The sequence below is a fragment of the Kogia breviceps genome, chromosome 5, assembly GCF_026419965.1.
Source record: "Kogia breviceps isolate mKogBre1 chromosome 5, mKogBre1 haplotype 1, whole genome shotgun sequence".
Lineage (NCBI taxonomy): Eukaryota > Metazoa > Chordata > Mammalia > Artiodactyla > Physeteridae > Kogia > Kogia breviceps.
The window spans coordinates 81,664,033-81,690,018 of record NC_081314.1 but is presented as its reverse complement, the minus strand read 5'-3'; the positions used below and the strand labels follow the sequence as shown (position 1 = coordinate 81,690,018).

At 52.4% G+C, this 25,986-nt stretch overlaps 1 protein-coding gene across 2 annotated transcripts in view; it reads right to left on the bottom strand.

Annotated features, from left to right (window-relative positions):
* ADCY5 (adenylate cyclase 5) overlaps window positions 1-25,986 on the bottom strand; it is a 157,077-nt gene that overhangs the window by 6,784 nt on the left and 124,307 nt on the right. For both annotated transcript variants that reach the window (XM_067034428.1, XM_059064339.2), the window contains 7 exons: window positions 14,860-14,976; window positions 14,256-14,420; window positions 11,322-11,497; window positions 9,415-9,444; window positions 8,219-8,351; window positions 1,639-1,902; window positions 372-576 (listed from right to left, as the gene is read on the bottom strand). In XM_067034428.1, the coding sequence (XP_066890529.1) occupies window positions 372-576; window positions 1,639-1,902; window positions 8,219-8,351; window positions 9,415-9,444; window positions 11,322-11,497; window positions 14,256-14,420; window positions 14,860-14,976 (1,090 nt within the window). The remainder of the gene's footprint in view (window positions 1-371; window positions 577-1,638; window positions 1,903-8,218; window positions 8,352-9,414; window positions 9,445-11,321; window positions 11,498-14,255; window positions 14,421-14,859; window positions 14,977-25,986) is intronic.

Below are 25,986 nucleotides of genomic sequence, written 5' to 3'. Positions count from 1 at the left end.
CTAGAAGATCTTGCTCACGTGTGCACAGAAGCCACTTGGAGCTCAGCGATAACCTCTCTCTGAGTTCCCGCCTCTCCCACCGGGGTCCCCTCTGCCCTTGGCACACAGCATCCCCCCACAAAGCCTTTCTGGCAGGCACAGTGAGTGGGAGAGGCAGGAACTCAGAAAGAGGGTGTCCAGTGCTTACCACCATGCAGAGGAGGCACCTCCAGGCCCTGGGAGAACTCTGCTGTGTGATGGGGGCCTACCCCCACCCCTCGGGCAGGGACACACTGCAGTGTTAGCCTCTGCTTGGACCGGGTCATGGTGGCGGCATGGGGGATGGTGGGTGGGAGTCCCAGCAAGCCCTCAGGACTCCAGGCCGGGCTCACCAATCTTCATCTGGAAGTTGTTGAAGGAGTGCTCGTTGATGTACTTCATTTGGTCCATCAGCTTCATGGCGAAGTCAGCCAGAGCTTTGATGTGGGTCTTGCCCACCTTGTCATAGGTGGAGTCGTTGAGGCCCGAGGCGGCCATGTAGGTGCTGCCGATGGTCTTGATCTTTTCCAGCTGCCTGAACCGATCCTCACTGATGATCTGGACAGATGGAGGACAAACTGGGTCACCCCCAAGTTGGGCACTGAGGCCTGCAGGGAAGTGCAGCAGCACGGCCCCCTCCTGTCTCCCCAGTTCACACAGGGGGGGCCCGTTTCCATCACCAAATCAGTGCAAAGCCCTGGTGCTCCCCAACAGTCAGGCCTTCTCCAGCACTTACCCTGTGGCTGTCTAGTGGCTGTGGGCTACGAGCCCAGCCCCATACAAGAGCCCCTGGGGCCCGGTCACTAGTCACCTCTGGGGCTCTGTCCTCCGACAGGGATTGGCAGCCATTTTCCGCTTTGCTGGCTCAGGTCTCCATCCCTCCCAGGGAGACCTCCTCATCATTGTCCAGCAGGACGCTCTTCTCTTGTCTCCAGGACCTGCTGGAAGCCTGTCCTCCACACCCACTGCAGCCAACTCCAGTTACCCCACCACCCGGGGGTCTCGGGGCCTGCTTTGGACACTGCCTGGTCCCAGCTCCATGCCCCAGCCCCTGCGTTCCCGCTGGCTCGCCCCTCTCACACTCACTATGCGGTGAGCTCCAGCCCCGAGACTGCTCTACTGGTCACAGTATCCCCAGGGCCTGGCACACACTGGGTGCTCAACAAGGGAGTAATAAACAAAGAAGAAAACGTCTGTTTCTGCCTCTGCTGTTCAGGGCATTGCATCTTTGTCCTGCCTCCTCCTTTAGCCTGGGAACTCCTCCTCCCTCAGACTCTCTCAAATGCTGAGTCCCAGCCTGAGCCCCATCCAGTCCTAGATGGCATGAGAGGAATGGCGGGTGATGGGGGTGAGTCAGCCAGGCGGGGCTTCAGTGGGGCAGCCAACGTGCACAGACTGTGAATTCAAACAGCTGGGCTGAAACCCCAGCTCTGCCGCTTGCAGGCAGTGACCCAAGGCAGGACGCTTTACATGCGGGGGCCTCGTCCTCCCCATCGTGACATGGTGATGGGGAGGAAATGTATGCAGATGCCTGTGACAGTGCCTGGGACACAGTCAGAGCGCCTGACGCCTCTGCTCACATCTGGTGACGGGAAAGGGAGCGTCGGGGCCCGGCCGCACCTCGTCAAAGTCGGCGATGATCTCATTGAGCAGCCGCAGGCACTCGACGCCCTCGTTGTTGGCCTCCAGCTCCACGTAGAACTCGGAGAAGTTGGCGATGGAGGCGAACATGACAGCCACGCACTCACACGACTGATAGTAGAGCTCATCATTGCGCCGCTCGCGGGCCAGGAAGTGTGCGGCTACATCCTTGGGCAGGATGTTGTGCAGCAGCCGCCGGTTGTAGGCCTGCAGCTCCTCCATCTCCTCCTTCTCCTCGGTGGCCTGGGACAGAGGACTAGGTCAGAGGGAGGGCAAGCATCGTGCTGCTTAGAAAAAGGCAGTGCAATCTGCCCACGTGCCAACGCAGGCCCAAGATTTCAGCAGGTGCTGACTTTGCATCCTCGCTGCTGTCTCTACTTCCTGGTTTTCCATAAAGAGCATCTCTTACTTTGACAAACAGAAAAGAGAGATCTGTAGGTAGCTAACTCTTCCCACCTGCCTCTTGGAAAGCGACGCCTATGAGGGCATTGATGCTGAAGGAGGGAACCCTGAGTGGACACAGGTCCCGGAGGAGAGGCCGGAAGGATCCTGTCTGCCCCAGGTGAGGAGAAGGCAGGAGGGTAAAGGGATGGTCCAAAACCACACCCAAATGGCCCTCCAGCCACCCAAAGGCTCCTCGACTTTCCATTTTCCTCTTCATATAGGGAAATGTGGTCGGAAAGGCGGTTTGAGAAAAATCACTTTAGCAGACTGACCACAGAGAAAAGGGCTCAAAGCGCTGCCCATTCTCCCTGGTTCCCTGAGAGCTGACTCACCCCAGGGCCAGATGCAACCTGCAGGGCCAGGAGGTGCAGGTACCCCAAGGTTGCCACCTGGGCGGGACAAGGACATCACTGATGACTTTGGTTCTCCCCTAGCTTGGGTCCTGGGTCTGGGACAAGCTCACTCTCCAGGATCAAGGGACAGCGCAGAGCCCTCGGGTCAAGAGGCCAACAGTGGCCCACAGGCTGAAGCACAGAGCTAGTCCTGCACCTCGGCATGCGAGGAGCCAGCTGACCAGAGTGTTCAAGGGAGACGGGGGTACAGACTGGAGTCTGCTGGCTTCCTCCCCTCAATGGCAAACAAAATGGCCCCCTGAACTGGGGGTGACCGTGGTGGTAAGGCAGGCAGGCAGGCCGGCAAAGGATCATTAGCAGGGCTGTTTAAAGGATCTAGCCAGCCTGCCTGGGCCTTCCCTAACTACACATGGAGGCCTTTCTATTCACTGCAACTAGAACATCCAAAAGGGCCAGGACTATTTCTCAGGGCCCTGGTTCTCCCGGTAGGCGGTGGCTGCCTACAGGGAAGGAGCTGGCACAGCCACCAAGGTTGCAGGACTGGGTCCAGCAGGGAAGGAGAAAGCTCAGGGACCCTAAGGCTCAGGGTCTAAGCCTTGCCTCTGAGGTGAGAGGACCCACTTCATTCCTGGAGCCACTGGAAACGTGGCCACAAGGATGGGGATCACACCCGAGGAAACTCCTGGACCCTCAGGTGCCTGGGGGCGGTCCAGCGGGCATGTGCTCTCTTCCTGCCAGGTGACCTCTGCTCCTATGAGGTGGGACAGTATGACCACCCCCCTCCCCATAAATAAGTGCCACCTGCTCCTACTCGGGAACAGGTGTGCCAGAGGGAGAAGGCTGGAGTGGGAATCCCTGTACTTCTCGCCTGCTAGCCCGTGGAGGAGCCCCAGCTGGTCTATCTGCCTCTGAAAATGCACCGGACCTGCCCCCACTCCTGCTCCTACTACCCGCTGAGACCACATGCCGGGGTGGGGGGGGAAGGCTGGGAGCACCTCGGCTCCTCTGATCAGCCTGCAGGTGGCAGAAATGTGACACGTGCCTTCCCAGACAGCCTCTGCCCAACATGGCAGGCAGGGTGGCTGCGGAGGCTGTGGGTGGGGACTCAGGGAGCAGAGACGCGGCTGGGAACGCACGCCAAGCTCAGAGGCCCTGGCCAGGTGTGCCTGCCACATCTGGGGAACTCGGCCCGAGACATGCTGGCAGCTGCCAGCATAGCCAGCTGCTTCTAGGGCTGGGCTCTGCCCAGGCAGGATAGCTTAGGAGTCCACAGACGCTTGCTGGTCCTAGTAAGTTCAATGCTGTGGGAGGGGACAAGAAGAATGAGCTCTCCCGAGAGCTGAGGCCGAGTGGAGGGGGCCTTGCGGGTTAGGGTGTGTTCCTCGTGCAGGTGCTTCAGGGAAGCTAAGAACCCCAGGCTCCCCACCTCCCCGTCAGCACCGCATCCACCCATCATGACCACAGACCCAACAACTAAATGGGCTGCTGCATAAGACTGGGCGTGGGGAATGGACCATCACTCACCCATCCCAAGGACCTGCGTTCAGGTTATTGTTTATCCCTCCCCAAAGCCCTGGAGCACAAGGGGAGATGGAGGGAGGTGGACGCATCATGAGCCTGTCAGAGAGCTTGAGTAGAGAGAGGCTGACACACCTAGCAGGTAGAGACACGCTCACCACCCGCCCGCAGACACACACACAGTGTGCGTGGCCTTCTTAATTGTTTTCAAAATGGGAAGTGGTCAGCCACTCCCCTTCCAATTTTCCTTTCCTTCCCGCCCTTGTGCAGAGCCCTTGGTGCCTGAAGAAGGAGGTGATCAGAGGAAGGGGTGCCACGTGTGGTATGTCCAGTATGCAAGGAAGCAGGGCAGTGAGCGGGAGAGGGCATGGTAGGGCAGAGAAGGGGGGTGGGGTGGGTGGGAGGTCGGTTCCGTCGAGCAAATGAGTAGATATATGAAAGGAACGGAAGGGGAGGTTCTCACTGCTAGAGATGATATTTGCATGCATGGAAGGGAGAAGGCTAGAAAGAAGCCTGAGGTGTTGCATTGGTAATGGGGGTGCTGCTATAAACTCATGGTTTTAAATATCAACAGACAGATATTGGAGTAGTATCCATCTACATGTATGTGTGTATGTGTATGTTTGTTTCTATGTTCCTATATACCTACATACATTTCCTGGCTCTGTCCACAGAGAGGACCTAGAACAGTGAGCACACTGAGTGCCCTGATCTGGGTTTCTAAATACCATTCCCCACTAAAAAGAATTGGGGCACTTTGAAGGGAAAGTACATGATAAGCCCCAGACATCTTCTTGTGCCAGAAAGTAAGAAGATGCTCAAAGAATGATGGAGCCAACCGAAGACACACCAACCAAAGCCAGGACAAAGCCAGGACATTAAAATAAATAATGAGAGGAGCAGAGTAAACCCCATTGAATTCGATAGGAATCTGTGAGCCTATGCTGATGTAGATAAATGAATGACCAAGTAAATGAGAGGGGGAGAAGGAGAGCTCTGCCTTACAGGAGAATGCCGATTAACAAATGCAGAAGGAATGACAGACATAGGTCATCACTACCTGGCAGGCAGGAGTCAGCAATGGATGCTGAGGCTGGTGGGTGAGGTTTGCTGGAGATCAGAATATTGGCATAATACCAGAGTGTCTTTCCACAAAATGCTAACTGAGTACAAAGGGGAAGATGGGGACCTGACAGTGGAGAAATCTGGCAGACACCCACTTGAGTAGGTGATCAAGGTAAATGTCACCAGGGGTGGGACAGGCCAACATAGAGGAGTCCCCAGGTGATGCTCTGAGAAGTGCACAGTGTCATTTCCACGGCTTTCCTCCGAGAAGGCATGGCCTGAGTCTGCACACGGGAAACATCAAGGGCTCTAGACTGAGGGTCACAGAATAAGGACCTCTTCAAGACTGGCAAACATGAGAGGAAAAGAAAGACAGGAGACATGACAACTAAATGCATAGGGTACACCAGATGGGATCCAGGGCCAGAACTGGGACAGTTGACACAACGTGAACAGCTCTGTGGGTGGGATGGTATTGTGGGTGGACAGTGTTGATTTCCTGACTGGGAGTTCACACGGGGATAACGCAGAGAGTGTCCCTGCTTTTGGGAGGTAGACACTGGAGAACTTAGGGGGGTGATGGGGCATCATTTCAGAAAAGAGAGAGAGGGGGTGACGGAGCAAATGTAGACAAATGGCTGGGGAATCTGATGAAGGGACTGGTGGAGTTCTTTATACTGTTCTTTTAACTATTCTGTAAGTTTAAAGTTATTTTTTAAAACTTCCTCCCATAAAAGAAGATAAAAATGGGGGGGTGCATGGGTGTGGGGTAGGAAGTCAGGGAGGAAAGGTAAAGAGTGGAAATGACCTGTTTCTGCAGCCACATGTGGAGAGAAACACTAACAATACAAGTGCCTGACATCGACTGGGTCTCCAAACCTCCCCAAACCCTCAGCACAGCTGGGGTCAGCGGGGGGATGGACGGGGGCGGGCTGCAGCCGGGGACGCAGGAGGCAACGGGAGTGCTTTGGGCAGATGTTGGGGCCTCAGACCAAGGGGACTGGAGGAAGTCTTGTCCACAGCACACTCCTTTTTCCCTGGCTGTTTTGGTTCGGGGAGGTTCACCCTGGCTGAAAGCTGGAAGGCTTCAGCTCTCTGGGAGAGACAGGCACCCCACCTCATGGCTCCTCCAGGTCTTCCGGGGCTACGAGAAAGCTGCTGTTGCCTGGGCACCAGGGAGCCAGGAGTAGGGGCTCCGGGGAAGCTCCAGGCTACTCTGCTCAGCAGGCAGGCGGCCTCGGTTTGACCCTGTGCCCTCAGGAGCTGGACAAGGCCCCGGGATGCGGGTCAAGGGGCAGCTGGTCACAAAGGTGCGGAGTGGCAGGCTCACCCTCCCTGGCCTCCGTCCCTTTCTTGGGGCCTCTGTAACACAACAGGGTCACCCAACAGCATCCACCTTGGGAGGGGCTCCCTGGGGGCTCCTGGGGGAGGCGGGGGGTGTAAGCAGAGGAGTGGAGGGGCATTGGCCCTGGACCCCACAAAGCCTGGTCAACTCCCAGGAGAGACCTGGGGACCTCCTGGGAGCTTCCCCAAGAAGAGAGGCGTGAGCAAGTCGGGAGGAGGTTGGGAGGCTGCTCTCCGAGAAGAGAAGGTGCAGCCTCACACTGGGTACCCCCGAGGCCCCTCCCAACCCAGGGCATTCCTCATAGAAAACATGCTCCCCCAGCCTCAGGGCAGCCTCACTGGAGACACCCAATAGCAGGGGCAGCCAGGTGCCCCCGTCTTCACTCAGCATCCAGTGAAAGTCCAGGGCCTCCTGCCCCAGCCCGAAGACTTTAATCTCAACATTACTAGGAAGCGGAGGATGGAGGAGGCCTAAGTGAGTTGCAGATGAGCTAAAGAAGTGGTCTGCACACAGGGGCCAGGCCAGGCGAGGCAAAAAAGGCCAGGCTAAGCTATGCCTTGCAGGCGGCTGGGCTGAAATAACAGGTCTGAGCCCTACCTTCACTCCCATCTAAGATCAGGCTTTCTCTTGGGGCTTCCCTGGTGGCGCAGTGGTTAAGAATCCACCTGCCAATGCAAGGGACACAGGTTGGAGCCCTGGTCCGGGAGGATCCCACACGCCGCGGAACAACTAAGCCCGTGCGCCACAACTACTGAGCCTGCACTCTAGAGGCCACGAGCCACAACTACTGAAGCCCACATACGCAGAGCCCGTGCCCCGCAACAAGAGAAGCCACTGCAATGAGAAGCCCGCGCACCATAACGAAGAGTGGCCCCCACTCGCCGCAGCTAGAGAAAGCCCGCGCACAGCAACGGAGATCCAACACAGCCAAAAATAAAAATAATAAAATAAATTTATATATATATATTAAAAAAAAGACAAGACCAGGCTTTCTCATGGGCCCTTGGGTGCCCTTTCCTGCATCTTTTGAGGTGGTCCAGCAGGTCGGAAGGGGCCACAAGGGCTGCTGCTGTAGCACCTGGAGTTCCCTGTGCATGGCCCAGCAGCACCCTTCCCTCAGGTGGACACAATGAGGGCGCAGGTCACAGAGCCTGGAGGGCAGAGTGCTGGCTGGATTTCAGCCCCACCTGGGCACCCAGCACCCAGCACCCCTGCCCCTGCCTGAGCCACCTCTCATCAAGGCCAGGACACAGCCACCTGGCTGGACTTCCTGTCGACGATCTTTGATGCCCCTTCCAGCCATCTTCCCCTGGAGGGGTCTTCAAATCCAGTATAGGTCACATCAAGCCCTGCCCAGAAGCCTCTGGCACCACCTCCTGCACTAAGGCCTCCGCGGCCCCAGGACTGCACTCCCCCTACTTCTCTCCTCTCCTCCTGCCACTGTTTTCCCCCTGCCCTCCTGACTCCTTGCTGCCTCTGCCCCAAACTGGGCCTGTCCATGCCTCCCCTCTGTCCTGGCATCTGGACGCCCACGGTCTTTGTGACCGAAGAGCCTCTCTCCCAGGCCCATCAGAGTCCCGGAACCAGGCACTGTCAAGGGTGGGTTTGTCTGGAGCTCCAGGGTTTTGCCTCTTGGCCCCAGAGAGCAGGGAGCAGACTCGCTGGGACGCGGGGCACCGGTCAGCTGGTGAGCAGGACACCTTGTCAGTACAGGACCCAGGCCCAGCCCAGCCCAGCGGATGAACTGCTCACTCACAAAGTGCCGTGAAGGCCTGGGGGGTCCCGCCCCACCCTTCCAACCCCACCCCCGACCCCCCAGCCTGGCGCCACCCACCTGCAGTTTCCAGAGGAAGTCAAGGCGGGCGGTGGACTCCACCTGCTGGGCGTGCAGGTACAGGGCCAGCACAAAGACCGAGATGATGATGGGCGTCACCACCTTCAGCGCCACCTTGGTTGCGTGCTCAGGGCTACAGGCGGGAGGTAGATGTCCTGGCACTTCATGCCGGGCTCTGAGGCCCCTCAGGCCTTTTTTTCTACCTCCCACTCCAGCACCCCCCATCCTCACCCTCCTCCTCTAACTGCCTGAGGTGTGCCTCTTCCAGGAAGCCTTCTCAGTGGGCAGCCCCTGCTCAGCCCTGGCTCAGCAGCCAGCACTCTTCTCCTGATGGCTCCCTCTCCCCCATCACTGGGGCGCTTCCCTCTGGTTACATCAGGGGGTGAACGAGGCCCTTGTAAAAGGCAGCGTGTACATCTCAGGTCTTTCTCAGTTGACAAGACAGGGGTTGTAACAGGGGAGCCAGGCAGGCCATAATACTGACCATCTCTGGGCAACCTTGGGCAAGTCCTCTTAACTTCTCTGAACCTTAGTTTCCTAATCTGTAAAATGGGATAACACCCATATTTCAAGATGGTGGGAAGAATTACAGACACTGTATGCAAACTCCTTGTACAGTGTCTGACAAACAGTAGAAAATCCCAAACTGGTAGCTATTATTTCTGACTATATTTCTGTTAACATTATTAATACTCCCAATAAAAACAGCTGTCCCTGACCCTGCTCCTGTCCCAGCAAAGAGCCCAAACCTTGAAGGCTGTGTAGACTCCCTGCCCAGGAGCAGCCCCGAGGCAGGGCCACACACCCTGCAGGCCTCTCCTCCGCTCCTCTCTTCTGGGGACAGAAGGGGCACCTATTCTCCTGCACCCAGGATCTCATGCGTGCCCCTGGGGAGAGCTTGAGGCCTGTGGAATGACCTGTGGATCCTGATGACCTTGGTCACTGAGTCTATAAATCATCTTGGGGTGGTAGAGAGATCATAAAAGACGGGCACCTACCCAGTGAGGCCTGCTTGGTACCTAGGGAGGGGAGGGCCTCCTCCTTCATCACCCACCTTGCCACCAAGGCCCCCTCCCACCTGGGTACCGCTGCCCTCTCTGCTGGGCTGGTGGCCTGAGCTGGTGGCCTCTGGCTGCTCGGTGCCAAGGGCAGGCAGGGGTTGTATCAGGGAACTCGGAGAAACAGATTCAACTCACCACTGGGAGGTCCCGTTGTTGTTGAAGTCTCTGTGAACAGGAGTTGGGGAGGGCTGTTCAGGGCTGCTCCCTGCATCAGTAGCCTCAATGCCTGCTCTGCTGCCCCCCACCCCCTTCTGTGCCCCTCTACACCCAGCTCTGCTTCCCCACACCTCCTACTTCTGCCCCCACCACGGCTGCTCCTTTGCCACCCCCCCCCGCAGCACCCCTCTTGCCAATCCAAGGTCACTTTCAGGATGGGAGGCTTGCAGAAAGGCCAGCCCCAATTAGCATCTGGTCACCATGACCACAAATCACCCAGCCCTTACCTGGGACCCTGGGGCCCTCCCAGCACATCCACCTGGGCAGAAGCCTGTCCCCTCTCCCACCCCAGCCAGTCGCTGCCACCCAGAGGAGGAGAAACACTACACCTGCACTGTCCAGTATGGTAGCCACTAGCTACATGTGGCTACTGAGCTTAAAATGAGGCTAGTACAGGTTGAAATGTCCTGTAAGTATAAAATAGATGCTAGGGTTTGAAGAATTAGTGTGGAAAAGTGTCAAATATTCCATTAATAATTTTAAACTGACTATATATGAAAATAATATTCTGAATATATTGGTTAAATAAATACATTATTTAAATTAATCGCTTGTTTTGCCTTTTTAATAGAGCTACTAGAAAATTTTAAATTACATCTGTGGCTTGCATGATTTATCTACTGGACAGTGCTGCCCTAGAGCCACACCAGGGTCTCCCAACCCAGAAAGGACCTCCATTCTCTGTGGCTGCTTCAGCAGGAGGAGTGGAGGGGCTCTGGGGAGGGGCGGGGCAGGAGCAAAAGAGGAGGCAAAGTTCCCAGCTCCCGCCCTGATCCACAGGGAGAAGGGTCGACCTCCTCCCTCTCCTGTCCTCAAGGGACTGCAGCCTGCACTGCTCATGATGCTACAGTGTCTCCCTGTCATCTGCCCACAGCCCTGCACAGCTGTGAAGTTCTTCCTTGCATCTGACTTAGATCCTTCACAGACCTGTCACTCACGTGTTTTGCTCTTCCTGATGTATGTGTGTGTGGGGGGGGATGGTAATGGGAAGAAAAAGGTACTACATATCAGGCACTTTACATACATTTTACTACTATAGGTATTATTCCCATTTTACTGGGAAAAAATAATGAGGTTCAGGAAAAAGAGCCAAATGTGTGTCTGAGGCTGAGATTCAAACTCAATTTGACCCAAAATCACAGCTCTTTCCCCTCACAGAGCTACCTCCCCTGGAAATCCGACATCTGTCACTATATGACCAGGCTGACTGCCAGCTAGATAGCCTGGGGCACAACCCCCATACTTGCCACCTCTGGGCTGTAGGATTTAACTGCTCACCATCACAGACAGGAGCCCTTGAGCAGTGCACAAACTACCCAACCGTCCAGGGTGGCCCTGCCTACTATATACTGAGTTGCTATGAGGATGAAAGGGATAACGTGTGTCCAACTGCCTGGTTCGAGGCAGGACAAGTGCCCACGAACAGCAAAGGCTGTTCCTTTGCTTGCACACACCTTGCTTTCCAGCTCTGTTGGACCTTGACCCCCTGGGCCTGAGGTGCAAGGGCAGTTAGGTGAAAATAGGTCATCAAAGGCTGCCCTGGACAGATGAGGAACAATTCACTGAAGCCTGAGGTCAGGACTGAGTAGGAGGCTGGAGGCAGAGGAATAGGGGACCTAGTAGCCCTGAGGCCACCCTCACCACTGGGGGAGGGATGGAGAGAAAGAAACAAGACACTGTGTTGCTTTGCCCCCGTGGTCAGAGCTGGGAGCAACAGAACACTCCCCTGGCAAGCCCCCTGCGGCCCAGGAACCCAGCCCCCTGCTCTTCCTGCCTCTCTGCAATGCCCCAGACCCTGTGCAGAGCGCGAGGCGGGTGCCACCTACATGGCGTTGGCTGTGACCAGTAGGTCGGCATTGTCAAAGAGCGTGACACCGGGCACCTCAACGACAAGCACGTAGATGAGCTCGATGGCCAGCATGAGCACCAGCTTCCCGATGCAGCTGATCTGCAGGAACACGGAGCAGGCCAGCAGGCTGAGCAGCACGCTATAGGTGAAGTACTGTGGAGAGAGGGCAGCGGCTTCAGTGCCCCAGGCCCCGCCCTCCCCCGGCCCCGCCCCCCAGCATCCCTCCAGTCTGAGCTGGCCTCAGGTTGAAACCGGGGGTCTGGGGATGTTTCTGCTGATGCAAACTTGTACTGTGGTGTGAGTGGCCCTGGGTAGGAACCAGGAGGTGGGGCTCCAGGCTGAGGAGGGCCACTATCAGCAGTGTGGGCCAATGGTTAGAGCAGGGCTCCAGGCTCAGGCAGACTTGAGCTTCAGCCCTGATTCATTATGGACTGTTTGTGTGACTTAAGCCATTTATTCAACCTAAGCCTCAGTTTCCCCATATGCAAAACCTTCTATCTCATGGGCTTACTGTGATGATTACACAATATGAAGCCCCTGGCACAGTGCGTGGTGCCCTCCATTACTGTGGGAGCGCAGGCTTCAGCCCCTGATCTGCAACATAACATGTGGTGGCAACATCTGAACTGACCTTATTTGGTGGCCAAACTGACCTACTGATGTGATGTGAATTATCACCTTTATCCTGCTTCCTGTGACTATTTCATACACTTTGCTGCAGAAAGATTTCTGTGTTTCATTATCAGGTGCTGCCCATACTGCAGTGGGGTGTGAGGTAACCTTTTAAAACCTGAAAAATTCCCAAGTCCAAGACATATCTGACCCAAAAGGTTTCAGATGAGGGATTGTACTCTTCCCTGTACTTTGGGGAAATCCTCGTCTTTGAGCCTCAGTTTCTTTCTCAGACAACCAAAGGGGCCAAACCAGGCGATCTCAGAGGTCGACTTCTGCTCTGTTGTCCCCTGACACTAGTCCTAGTCATGTCAGCATCTATTATTTTTCTCTTTTAGATTTAGCATTGTTATTTCTGCATCAGACAGAGCGACTCACTGTTCGCTGCTTCCGCCTTGGGCCGGAGGCCAAATTTGGTGGCTGGCAGTGGGGCAATCCTTTCTGCCTAGGCCTTTAGGAACCAAGAGAGGGACTGCAGAGGCCCCTGGCGGTTGGAAGGGGGAGGGACCAGCCTCAAGTCACCAGCAGGAAAGGGGCAGAGGAAGGAGTAGGGAAGGCACAACCCGATACATCAGCCCTAAGGATAATAGTCCTGTCCTTGGGGGATGGGGAGGGGAACCCAAGCGCCAGCCTGGATTCCTATTCAGACCCTGGGCCCAGACATCCAGGAGGCCAAGGCTTAATACTGAGGTCCACCTCAGGGTCAGTGAGAAGTTGCTGAATCAGAACAACACTTGTGGGATGGGGTCAGCCCTAGGGGTCTGCAGCTGGTAGGGCCTGGGATCTGAGGGCCTGAAACTGGTCGGGCTGGTGAGAGCTGAAGTCTGTGACCAACCAACCATCTGCCACAAATGAGGAAGCAGAACGGGCCCTGACACCACTGCTTTGTTCCCCCATTTTCCCATGGAGCAACCACCAAGGGGCATGTGCAGGACCAAACAACAGCCTCTGCTTCTCAGCAGACAGCCCTCAGGCAGCAGCTCCTGTGGGCTGTCGGCCAGATGTGAGAGGGAAGAGAGGTGGGGAGCTGAGGGCGGGTGCTGGAGCACGGCTGCCTGCGCAGAGGGAGGGCTTGGCGGGGGCCCAGGGACAACCGGTCTAGGTGAGCACCCGTGAGGGTGAGCCCTACCCCTCACTGAGTTTCCCTTGCCCATGTGTACAGGGAAGTAGAATCAGGTCCATTCCCTGGGGCGGGGGAGAGACGCCAGCACTGTGACTGCCCACGGGTCCCTCACTGCAGTTCCGAACCCTTGTTATGAGTCATGGGCCCTTTGGGAATTGGACGAAAGCACGGGCTTTCTCCCCAGAAAAGGGAAAAAACGGCCATCATCTTACAGGTTTCACGTGAGCCCCGTCGGGGAGCCGGGTTGTGGGAATCACCCAATGCTTGGAGCAAATACCCTGGGCTGGAAGCCTGGCCCTGCTGCTCGCTGCAAAATGGCTCCCTGAGGAAGCACGGCAGGGTGAACGAAGCTCCTCCCATACTGTAGGCGCTTAATGCATGCTGCTCTCGAAAGGTTCTCACCATTTTATAAACCCAATAACCTGTAGGTACATGGTTTCTTTTGGGGGTGACGAAAATGTTCTAAGATTAGATTATGATGATGGCTGCACAAGTTTTGTGAATATACTAAAAGCTACTGAATTATACTTTGAATGGGTGAACTTGGTGGTAGTACTGGTTTGGGATTGGGTTCCCTTTGCTCCGCTCTTCTCTCTGACCCACGGCCGAGGGGTCAGACAGGTCCTCCTGAGGCCATATCAGGAATGCTGCTGAGGCTGAGGGTTGAGAAACAGCTCTGCCTTCAGGTTAAGAGCAAGAATTCTGAAGCTAGGTGACCTGGGTGGGAGCTCTGGCTCTGCCACTTACTAGCTGTGTGACCTTAGGCAAGTTACTTAACCTCTCTGTGCCTCAATGTCATCTGTATAAAACAGTATCTTTGTCATAGGGTTGCTGTGAGGATTAAATGAGTAAATGTGAAGCCCTTAGCACAGTGTCTGGCACATGGTAAATACCATATAAACAATAGCTATGCTATTATTGTTGTTACTGCTATACTGAGGAGGTCGGCCTTGTTCACTGGTGTCTGGCACAAAGAGTGAGACAGACTGAGGGGGAAGGAGGTCTCTGGAATGGCAATGAGCTTGAGGGCCCCTGACTGTCCACCAGAGTAGCCAAGGGCAGAGAGGGCTGGGGTGGCAGGTCCCCATCCGTGTCCAGTCCCTCCCTGCCCAGTACCTCGGGGAAGTTGCAGTTGGGCCAGGGGCTGCCGCAGAAGCCCCGCTCATCACCCAGGCTGTAGTTGCCGGCTGACTCCACCACGTGGCATGCGTTGACCTGGCTGGCGCTGATGTTGTGCTCGTCCGCCAGGCAGCCAAACAGGTCCTTGGAGTTGCATGTGAACTGGTGGGGGAGGAGAGGGTCAGCCTGTGTGGGCCGGGCCAGGGTAGCCTATCTCCACAGGCAGCAGGTACCCATCCCGCCTCGCCTCAGGTGCAGCCTGACACTGACCGGGACAGGAGAGGAGCCTGGAAGAGGCCGAGGAACGGGCCAAGATTTGCCCAGCTACCCAGGGCAGGGCTTGTAAACCTCCCTTGGGGCATACTTCCCTGAGTCTTTCTGGCTCCTCCAGCCTCTAGAGTGAGGACTAAAGGCTGTGTGAGAGGCTTTAGGAGCTAAATCTGATCCCAGACCCGAGGTGAGACCCAAATAAGAACTTCCAGGGGGGAGAACGCCAGGGCCTGGGGGAAAGTCTCCTCCCGGCCCATGCTTGTGAGGTACAGGGCTCCACTGGGTTTCACCCAATGGGCTGAGGAAACGCTGGGGAGGTGGAGGCACCCACCATGTTGACAAAAGCTGACAGGAACACCAGGGTGATGGTGAACACGCCCACCAGGGTGCTGTTCATCTTGGACCGCACGATCTTCCTGGATAGCCTCTGCAGCGGGGCCGGGAAGAGCTGTCGCGGAGCAGAGGGAGGACAGAGATGGAACAGAATTCAGTGGACTCCGCACACCGCCACAGAGGAGCTCGGTGGACGCCCTCCCCACCTTTGTCTCTCGCCAACAGAACCACAGGAGCTTTCCTGACCCCCTCCCTGTGGGCGAGCCTCCAGCCTCGCACCATTGCAACCCTGCTTCCAGGCCAACCACAGCACAGATTCTGCAGCTGGCCAGGAGGGGGTCCACCTGGGGAGCTCAGTTAAGAGAGGCAGGACGAAAGGGAAGATGCTACCTTCACCCCAACGGGGAAGCAGAGAAAAAAGCACATGTACCCGCTGTGTGAATGCTGGGCCGCTTGGAGTTACAATCAGGGAGGGGCAGGAGGTGGGGTGAAGGAGACATGGAGGTGCCCAGAACGTTTCCAGGGAGGGTCAGAAGGCTTCAGGGAAGAAGTAGGGAGCTGTGGGTCTGAGGGCTTGGAGAGAACCTGGGGTCTGGAGGAAAGGGATGGGCACGTGAGAAGGGGGCAGAGCAGCGTGTAAGCGGACAGCGGGGCCCCAGTCATGTGAATTAAGTGAGCTTTTCCTCAGCAGGATGCCCATGGATCTGCCATTTCCCTCACCTAATCCTCCCTATATTTCCTTCAGCTAGACAAACTGTATGTCCACTCAAGACCCACTGCGGTTTTGGTAATTAAATGATTGGGTCTACCAAATCTGATATACTTGGCCTTGGCCCCCATGTGCTCTTCATCTCCCAAGCAACCTAGACTAAAAAAGAAGTTGACAGACCCCGGAAAAGTGAAGTAGTGGATTCGTGCTTCCCCCATCCTACCTACCTTAATGCCTCCTGGTAAGGCTGATCTGCAAGCATGCCATGCGTCCTTTGGAAACCCCTAAGGGCAGACGAAGGTGGTGGAAAAAGCACTCACCAGAGCCTGGAGGCCTGGGTTCTAGGCATGGCTTTTCCTGTGTGAGCACACCTGCATATTCTGGCTGAGTGTGCCAGACTGCAAGGCTTATCCACCCTCTGATACAGAGCGTTTCTGTAGCTGGTCACACAGACAGCTAAGTAGGCAAAGGGACACAGTGGGACCTCTCCCAGTGTGGAGAGGACTGGCTTGTGTGCTACAATGTTTAAGGCCATGGCTTGTGTGCTACAATGTTTGAGGCCAGCAAGTGCCGGGCTCTTGGTCCAGTGCTCCTCAGCTGTGACCCAAACTCACTACATGCAGGGCGTCTACATGGGCCCATCAGGTTGCCCCCGTGGGACTTTGGGAAACCAACCCAAATATGCTGATGCTTGTGCTGCTTGCTATGCTGTGAGTAATAAAGTCTCTTGTCTCTGACCCAGGAGTCTCGTGATGTCTGCCAGTATCGATGAAAGAGCAACAAGCTAACTTATTAGCTTGTAATTAGGGTAAAACCAAATCTCAGACCCTTCATAGTTCTTGACACCAAGAAAGTGCACTGCTTACCCCCTCAGTCTTGGGCTTTGGGCTGGGCATGCACGTAGGGAAGCAGTATATCTTTCCGCCCCAAATCCTCCTCCACCCTTCCAACAAGGCCACTTCCTATTCAGCAGAGGGAAAGAAGGGACCACAGAGAAGGAATGCAGCAGTGACAGAGGCCTGCAAGCCATTCAGGCTCTAGGCTGAGTGGTGAAGACTTTGGACCTCCATGTCCCCAGCAGGGGTGCCTCTCAGGTGTGTTCATGGATCATCAAGTCTGTGGCACTCTTCTGAAAAAACACTTCCTTCTGGGGCAATAAAGGAGGCACTCTGACTGAACCCTCTAACATGGCAGAAGAAAAGACATGTGTGATTTGGAGAACATAAGCTTGGATTAAAATATTGCTTTAATAGACATAGAGATCAATGGAATAGAGTGAGAGTCCAGAAATAAACCCTTACCTTTATGACTGATTGCTTTTGACAAGGTAGCCAAGAAAACTGAATGGGGAAAGAATAGTCTTTTCAACAAATGGCGCTAAGACAACTGTATCTCCACATGTAAAAGAATGAATTTGGAGCTTACCTCACACCATATACAAAAATTAACTTGAAACAGATCAGAAACCTAAATGTAGGAGCTAAAACTATAAAACTCTTAAAAGAAAATATATAATTAAATCTTTGTGACTGGATTAGGCAATGGTTTCTTAGATATGACACCAAAGCACAAGCAAAAAGGAAAAAACAGATAAGTTGGACTTCATCAAAATTTTGAAAATTTTTCCTTCAAATAACACCATCAAGAAAGTAAAAAAGGTGTTGGTGAGGATGTGGAGAAACTGGGACTTTTGTTTGTTGCTGGTAGTTATGTAAAATGATATAGTTGCTGCAGAAAACAGTATGATTCCTTAAAAAATTAAACATAGAATTATGATATGATCCAGCAATTCCATTTCTGAGTATATACCCAAAAGAATAGAAAGCAGGGGCTTATACAGATATTGGCACACTCATGTTTATAGCAGCATTATTTTCAATAGCCAAAAGGTTAAAGCAACTCTAGTGTCCAGCTATGGATGAGTGGATAAACAAAATGTGGGATCCATACACAATGGAATATTATTCAGCCTTGAAAAGGAATGAAATTCTGAAACACGCTACAGCATGGATGGCACCTTGAAGACATTATGAAAGAAGCCAGTCACAAAAGGACAAATACTATATGATTCCACTTTTTTGAGGACCAAGAGTAGTCAAATTCATAGAGACAGAAAGCAGAATGGTGGTTGCCAGGGAAGAGGGCAGAATGGGAAGTTATTGTTTAATGAGTATAAAGTTTCAGTTTGGAAAGATAAAAAAGTCCTGGAGATGGATAGCGGTGATGGTTGCACAACAATATGAATGTACTTAATACCACTCTACTGTAAACTTAAAAATAGTTAAAATAAAAAAATTATATCATGTATATTTTACCATAAATTTAAAATGATTATGAAAAGGAAAATGAAAAGACAACCCACAGAATGGGAGAAAATTGTTGTAAACCATATATCTAATAAGGGTCTTATAACCAGAATATACACAGAACTCTTACGACTCAACAAGAAAAGACAAATAACCCAATTAAAAAATGGACAAACAGGGAGTTCCCTGGTGGCCTAGTGGTTAGGATTCCAGGCTTTCACTGCCATGGCCCGGTCAGGGAACTGAGATCACACAAGCCACGAGGTGCGGCCAAAACCAAAACAAAACAAAACAAAATCCCACAAATACTATGAATAGACATTTCTCCAAAGAATCTACACAAATGGACAATAAGCACATGAAAAGATATTTGACATCAATAGTCATCAGGGAAATGCAAACCCAAAACAAAAGCAACCACTTCACATTCACCAGGATGGCTATAATCAAAAAGTCAGATAATAACAAGTGCTAGTGAGGATGCAGAGAAATTGGAACCCTTGTACACTGCTGGTGGGAATGTAAAATAGTGCAGCTGCTTTGGAAAACAGCTTTGCAGTTCCTCAAAATATGACCCAACAATTATACTCTTAGGTACATACCCAAGAGAACTGAAAACATAAGTCCATACAAAACCTTGTACACAAATGTTCATAGCATCATTATTAATAACAGCCTGAAAGTGGAAACTACCCAAATATCCATCAACTGATGAAGGAATAAACAAAATGTGGTATATCTACATGATGGAATATTACTTGGCCATAAAAAGGAATAAAGCGCTGTCATATAGTACATCATGAACCAACCTTGAAATATGCTAAGTGAAAGAAGCCAATCTCAAAAGGCCACATAGTGTATGATTCCATTTATACAAAATGTCCAGAACAGGCACAGTCATAGAAACAGGAAGTAGATTTGAGGTTGCTAGGAGCTGTGGGGAACAGGGAATGAGGAGTGACTGCTGAAAGGTATGGGGCTTCTTCTGGGGATGATGATGTTCTGGAATTAGTGGTGATGGTTGCAGAACTTTATGAATATAGTAAAAACTACTGAATTATCATTTTATAACCTTTATAAAGGTGAATTTTATGTTATGTGAATTATATCTCAATAAAGCACTGATTTAAAAAAATCCTGCTCAGTTTCTGTGTGATCCTGGGGAAGTCATCAAGGGCTCTGAGTTTCCTTATTGGTAAACAGGGAATATCTACCTCCCAGGGTGGTAGATTTTCCAGGGTGGTTGTGAAATGATGCATTTGAAAGTGCTTTGAAAGCTGTTAAATTCAATAGAAAATTTACTTAATATTTGCATTTTCAAGAGCTATGTTGCAGATAAGAACAAAAGTCCTTGTTTCTCAGTAAAGGAATTTTTGGTTTCACAGCTGTGGAAAGTGTTTTGGCGCTAGCATGAGGATCTTACTCTGAAATGGTATGACAGATGGCTTCTAATCTTTGCCTGCTTAAAATTTTGCCATTTCATCCCCCCATCCCCCGTGTTGCTTAAACCATTTCAGTCCTGATCACCCTATCCATCAATTGAACGGCTTCTTTCATCGCCAGTGTAATGACTTGATTTAGACAAAACTTATTAGAAGATGGTCAAGCCTTTATAGAAGGTGGTTGGGGACCAGTAAAAGCACACCGGCTTCCTGGTGAACTGGGACCAGGAGCCCCACAGGGGCCACCCAGAGAAGAACTGCAGGCTATTAAACAAAATCCAACCTGGAATACTACAGCTCAGGGGAACCGGGCCGCACGGCAGGAGGTGAGTGGCAGGCGGCGAGCGAAGCTTCATCAGCCACTCCCCATCGCTCGCATTACTGCCTGAGCCAGCCCCCCCCCCAACCCCCATCCCGTCTGTGGAAAAATTATCTTCCACCAAACCAGTCCCTGGTGCCAAAAAGGTTGGGGACCGCTGCTACAGCTCTAACATCTAATGAATGATTACCTCAATGCATTGCATTTTTACAAGCCATTTTCCCTTGTCACCCTTTCAAAAGACCTGCTCTTGACTTAAAGTCTCAGCAGTAACCCAGGAATTGCTGCCTTTTTGAAGTCTCCAAAAGATTTGACATCGTGTCCTGGCACTGGTTTATAGAGTATCTCATCTCCTGTAACAAAAAGTTTACCTGTATGTTGACCCCAAATCCCACCTTTACTAACCCCGGTGTGGACAATAAGATTCTTCACCTGGAGTAGAATCTCCTCGCAGGGCTGCTCTACAGCTGCATACAGATCCTGGAGAGCATTTTTCTGGAAGGATAATTGTGTCTGTGCAAACTAATTGCTCAGTGCCTGTTCACCATCAGAGCTCAGAAAAAGAATCAATTTTTAAAAAAAGTTCCAACCCCGATATGATTAATTCAAATCAATTCAACTTGAAAAATGGGAATGGTGACACAATTAATAAACCATGACTGGGGTGAGGGACAGTTTTGATCCTGGCCTCTCAGAAAGTCTCCAGGCATATCAATGACCTCCCTGGGGTCCCAGCTCCCTGTCTGTCATGTGGGACCAGGGTATTGCAGGAATGAAAGAAGGTGATGAAATCTGACAGCCAAAAAATGTAAGAAAACAGACTTTCTGACAAGGAGCTAATAAATGAAGCAGTGGCTCCTACTTCAGAAAAATATTTTGAAAGATATGAAAACTTCAGAACAAGACAGGAAGATGCTGACCAGTAGTAGACGCTGACTACTGCTCTTATCACCTGGCCTTGCAGCGGTCAACTGGACATATTAACAAAGGCAGTGTCCTGGAGGTGAAGGACTGTGGGCTCTGGAGTCAAGAATCATCTGGGTTTAAACCCCAGCTATACCACTTCTTAGCTCCGGGACCTAGGAAAAGCTGTTTAACCGCTTGGAGCCTCATTTTGCTCATCTGCAAAGTGGATATAATAAAAGACACCTTAAAGGTTTGGGAAACGCCGGTCAAGGTGGCATGGCTGGGCTCTGGGCCCAAGATGGCTTGACTTAAAAGCCATGGGAGGAACATAAGATCTCCTTCCTGAAAATGAAGCATTCTTCACCCCCAAACGAACATGTGCCTGACAGCAACACATCCTCTTCAAGTGGACAAAGTGTGACTCCGAGCCTCTAGAAAGGGGAGTGTGGGGATTCTGAAGTCGTCACAAGAGACAGAAGGCAGCTGGGAGGTGAGAGGTAATGGTTGAGGAGTAGGGCCCTGTTTTAGAAGCTGTGGACGGGAGTCAGGAGGGCGTGGTAGGAAGGGCAGCCGGCAAGGCGGGACTCAGCTAGCTTCAGGCTTCGGGGAGAGGAGAGGAGGCTTTTAGGTGACTGCACAGAGCAGGCAAGGGCCTAGAGGAAGTCCTGGTCAGTTTCCAGGAGCTCAGACAATCAGGTCCAGGAGGTCAATGGGAGACAAGCCAAGAGGGAGCCAGTAGCCTAGAAGATGAAAGAGATTTAAACACACACACACTCACACACACACACACACACACACACACACACACACACACACACACACACACACGGCCCTGTAGCTGAGTACTCCTTCTGGACCTATCTGTACCCAACCCCAAAACTGCAGGAAAAGCAGAGTTTGGCCTTCTGAGTGAGAACGTGCTAATGAGCCACAGGAGAGAAAGGGGGCCCAGTCAAGTGCGGGGACAGAAGGGAGCCACTCTCTTGCCCCCACTTGGGCGGTGGCAGCAAAAGTGCTGGCACTGTCAGGGGCAGGCCTGAGCTGCCTCACAGGATGAGGGGGCAGAAGCCACCGGGGGACTTACGGAGCAGTCAGAGCTGGCCAAGGAGGGAAGGGGCTGCACTCAGGCGCCGTGAGGGAGCTCGCCAACCCTGGAGCTGACAGGGCAGAGGCTGGCCCAACCCTTGCAGGGTTATGCAAAGGGGTTCCGGCCTCAGGAGGGTGTCTGGGCTGCCTCCCTGTTCGGGCCCCTACCGATCTGAGATTCTCTGAGTTTGGGGACCACATGTGACCGCAAGAGGGATTTAGCATGGTTTTCTCTGATGAAAGCAGCTCCGGAGCCCAGATGAGCACCGATGCCAAGGGAAGGAAGGAGTGGTGTGTGCAGATCTTCAGACTGGCCCTTAAGACAGCTTCACCGGAAGGACACGCTCAGGGGATGATCCTTAGGACAAGGCGTCCCAGAGACAGAGGGGCTCCAGAGGGCAGTTGATGCTCTGAGAAGCGAGACCAGGACTGTGGGACAAGATGAAGTCCGAGGCACAAAATTACCCTCACTGAGAAATCTAGGTGTGTGTGTGTGACCTGGGCCAAGCTGTGTCAGGAGAAGATCATACAGGCCCAAGATGAAAAACACAATCAGAGCCTTCGGTGAGCAGTACATTTCAGAAAAGCAGAAAAGGACCCAGGAATTGCTCCCTGACAGACGGCTAAGACGACTACATTGACTAATAACTCAGACCACACTTTCTTCATGTTTCTCTCTTCAAAAAGGATAAAATGTGGATGATTCAAGAAAGTAAGTCCAAGTTGTTTGGGGGAAATGGAAAAGTAAATGAAACAGAGAAAGAGACCATGTCTGACAGAACCGCTTGGCTTTGGATCTGCAGAGCCCATAGCAGGCAAGGGTAATTCAGGAACTGCTGTATCTCATCGGAAAGCCGCTAGCCATGATTTCTGAGAAACAGTGGAAATCAGATGAAAAATGTCTGAGTTCTGGCAAATCTTTTCACAGGGAAAACCAGAATGACACTGAAAATTCCAGCCCAGTCAGCTTCACAGCAGTACCTGAAAAGGTGATACAATCAACTTTCAGTCAGTTGGCCTGCGGGCAGTGTGACGGGACGGGAGCCAGGCTGCCCTGCTGCAGAGATGCCAAAAGGGAGACTTACCCCTTTCACATCTTACTATGCAGTTAATCCACAACACAAAGAGGAAAGAAGACTGATTATTAACTGGAAGAGGAGTTCATGCTACAAACAATTGCTCAGGTCGGGGTCTACTTTCCAGAAGGTGGATAAATGCTGAGAAAATGGCTTCTCAGAGGCTGTGAGAGAAGCACACAGCTAGGAACCCAAGATGGGTATTAGTGTCTCTTCAACTCTTGGTCCACATGAGCAGCTTTCAGGCTTGGTAAGTCACAGAGCACACTTTTTTTTCTAAACAGACTCCTTACAGAAGCTCTACATCTGCAAGATGGAAGAAGCAGGCTTCTCTGGTGGAAGCGTGTGGGGAGGTGGACAGCATGGAGTCGGGGCAGGAAGGGGAGTGTTCCATCCACCGGCCTCCCCCTCAGGAAACTGAGGCCTCAGAGCCATCAGAAAGATCACTGGGCTGGATGAAGGAATTGAGAACAAGATTATTGACTGTGACACTGATTACAAAATAGGTAGATTCAATAAAACACAAGGAGGCAGGAATGATTTTTATAAATAATCTCTAACAGTGGCAAAAAGAATTCACTAGACCAAGGAACTAACTTAAAATGGCCAGAGCAGGCGGGGCCCGTCCCCTCCCCTCCCCACCTCCTCCCCCTCTGTTTCCTCCTCTTCCCCCACCAGCAGATACACATGCAAGTCAGGGAACACAAACCAAAGGAAGTCCATGAAGCTCAGGTTCAACAAAGCAGCTAATAGAAAAGTGACAAGCTCGGTTGCAGTTTAAAAATTGTAAACAACAGATAGCTTTGATTCTGATTTGAATAGGCTAGTTAAGTGCCTCAAATGAACAAACAAAACAATGACTTTGCCTCAGTTTATAACTTAAGATTCTTTTTGAGCGTTCAGCAAAAGAATGTTTAAGAGGGCCCTTTAGCTATGGTATGCTTTTTTTAGGTTGTTTTATTGCGGTAAGATATATATAACAAAATTTGCGGGGCTTCCTTGGTGGCGCAGTGGTTGAGAGTCCGCCTGCCGATGAAGGGGACACGGGTTCGTGTCCCGGTCCGGGAAGACCCCACGTGCCACGGAGCGGCTGGGCCCGTGAGCCATGGCCACTGAGCCTGCGCGTCCGGAGCCTGTGCCTCCACAACAGTGAGAGGCCCGCGTACCGCCAAAAAAAAAAAAAAAAAAATTGCCAATTTAACCATTTTTAAGTGTACAATTCAGTGGCATGTATTACCTACACAATGTTGTGAAACCATCACTGCTATTTTTTTCCAAAACCCTTTCATCACTCCAAACGGAAGCTCTGTACCCAATAAGCAATAACTCTCCACTCCCCCTCCCCCAGCCCAGGCTATAGTCTACTTTTTGTCTCTATGAATTTGTCTAGAATAGATATTTCATATAACTGGAATCATACAATATATGCCCTTTTGTGTCTGGCTTCTTTCACTTAGTGCAACGTCTTCAAGGTTCATCCATGTCGGAGCATGTGTCAGAATCTCAGTCCTTTTCATGGTAGAACAATATTCCATTGTACAGACTTAGCACTTTTGTTTACTCATTCATCTGTTAAAGCAGCGGTCCCCAACCTTTTTGGCACCAGGGACCGGTTTCGTGGAAGACAATTCTTCCACGGACGGGGTTGGGGGGGATTGTTCAGGAGCTAATGCAAGCGAGGGCTCAGGCGGTAATGCGAGCGATGGGCAGCCGCAGATGAAGCTTCGCTGCCTCACCAGCCACTCACCTCCTGCTGTGCGGCCTGGTTCCTAACAGGCCGTGGACGTCCGAGGTCCGGCGGGTGGGGACCCCTTTGTTAATAGATACCTGGGTTTTTTCCCACCTTTTGGCTCTTGTGAATGTACGGCGTGCTTTTATGGCCATGAGAGGAAGAAAGTGGGACTGTCCACTGGAGGAAAAGCAAGCTGGGGGGGGGGTGCCTTACAACGGCAAGACCAAGAGGCAAGAGGGACTGAACACGAGCAGGAGGGAGGTCCTAGCCTTGAGGAAGGAGCTGGTGGAGAGGCAGGGAGCCAGGATTAACCCCTACGATGCAGCGAAGGAACCGGCTGAGCACACTGCTCGACTTGCCGAGCGACCCCGGCCGGTCCTGCCCCTCTCTGTACCTGCCCAGGGGCACACTGCAGCACACCAGATGCTTCCAAGGTCCTTCCAGTTATGACAATCAGTCCACCAAGATCTTGACCATCAGGTGATTAAACAGTTTACAGCCTAACGAAGGACTCTATTTGGAGGATGGAACGAGAAAGGGGACTTTGGAGATGACAAAGGTCCAATGCCCCAGGAAGGAGAACACAGTGCCCACCGCAGAGGGTGTAGGGAGTGCTGTCAGGGCCTGGGGCCCCCAGGGGCTTGGCTCCTAGTGAGTGTCAGGGAGGAGCAGAGAAATGGTTACAGCAGAAGCTAGAAAGGGCTTGTCTCTGCTGGGACAGAGAGGTTTCTGGAACCAGGCTGGCCCCATCAGGGAATTCTTTTGTGTTTTTTTTTTTGATGTGGACCATTTTTTAAGTCTTTATTGAATTTTTGTTACAATATTGCTTCTGTTTTATGTTTTGGGTTTTTGGCCATGAGGCACATGGGATCTCAGATCCCAGAGCAGGGATGGAACCCACACCATCCCACGCCCCGCCCCTGCCCCCCCCCAACCCCCCCACCCGGCATTGGAAGGCAAAGTCCCACCACTGGACTGCCAGGGAAGGCCCATGGGAATTCTTAAACCAGTGGCAAAGGAACTGAGGAAGAGGCTTGGTGGGCAAGGCAAACAGGAACCTGAGTGATTTCTACAATAGACCCTCATGACCTGTGGTCAGGTCCCCTTGAAGGACACAGCTTGGATGGCGACACAGCATGCCTAAGAGGCGGCGTGGGAGAAAAACACAGAACAGGGTCTCACGCCCATGCTACTAGCTGTGTGGCCCTGTCTGAAACAATGAACCACTCTGGGTCTCCCTCTCATCTATATGATGGGCAGCTCAAAAGCCATCATCTCTATGGCCTCCCTCCAGGGCCATTTCCAGGGCACATTGGAACAGAGAAGGGGTGTGGAGAGCGATCCCTTTCAAACTCATTCCTTCAGCAAATGTTTATTGGCCACTGCGCCGTGCCAGGCACTGTGCTACGTGCCCTTCCTTTGGCCTACCTGATAGCCAGGGGACAGACAGAAGAGACAGCAACAGTATCTTCTTGCAGAGATTTGCAAAGGCTAACTGAAACAGCCATTACAAATAAGGCTTCTCAGACAAACTACGCCCCCTGCAGTC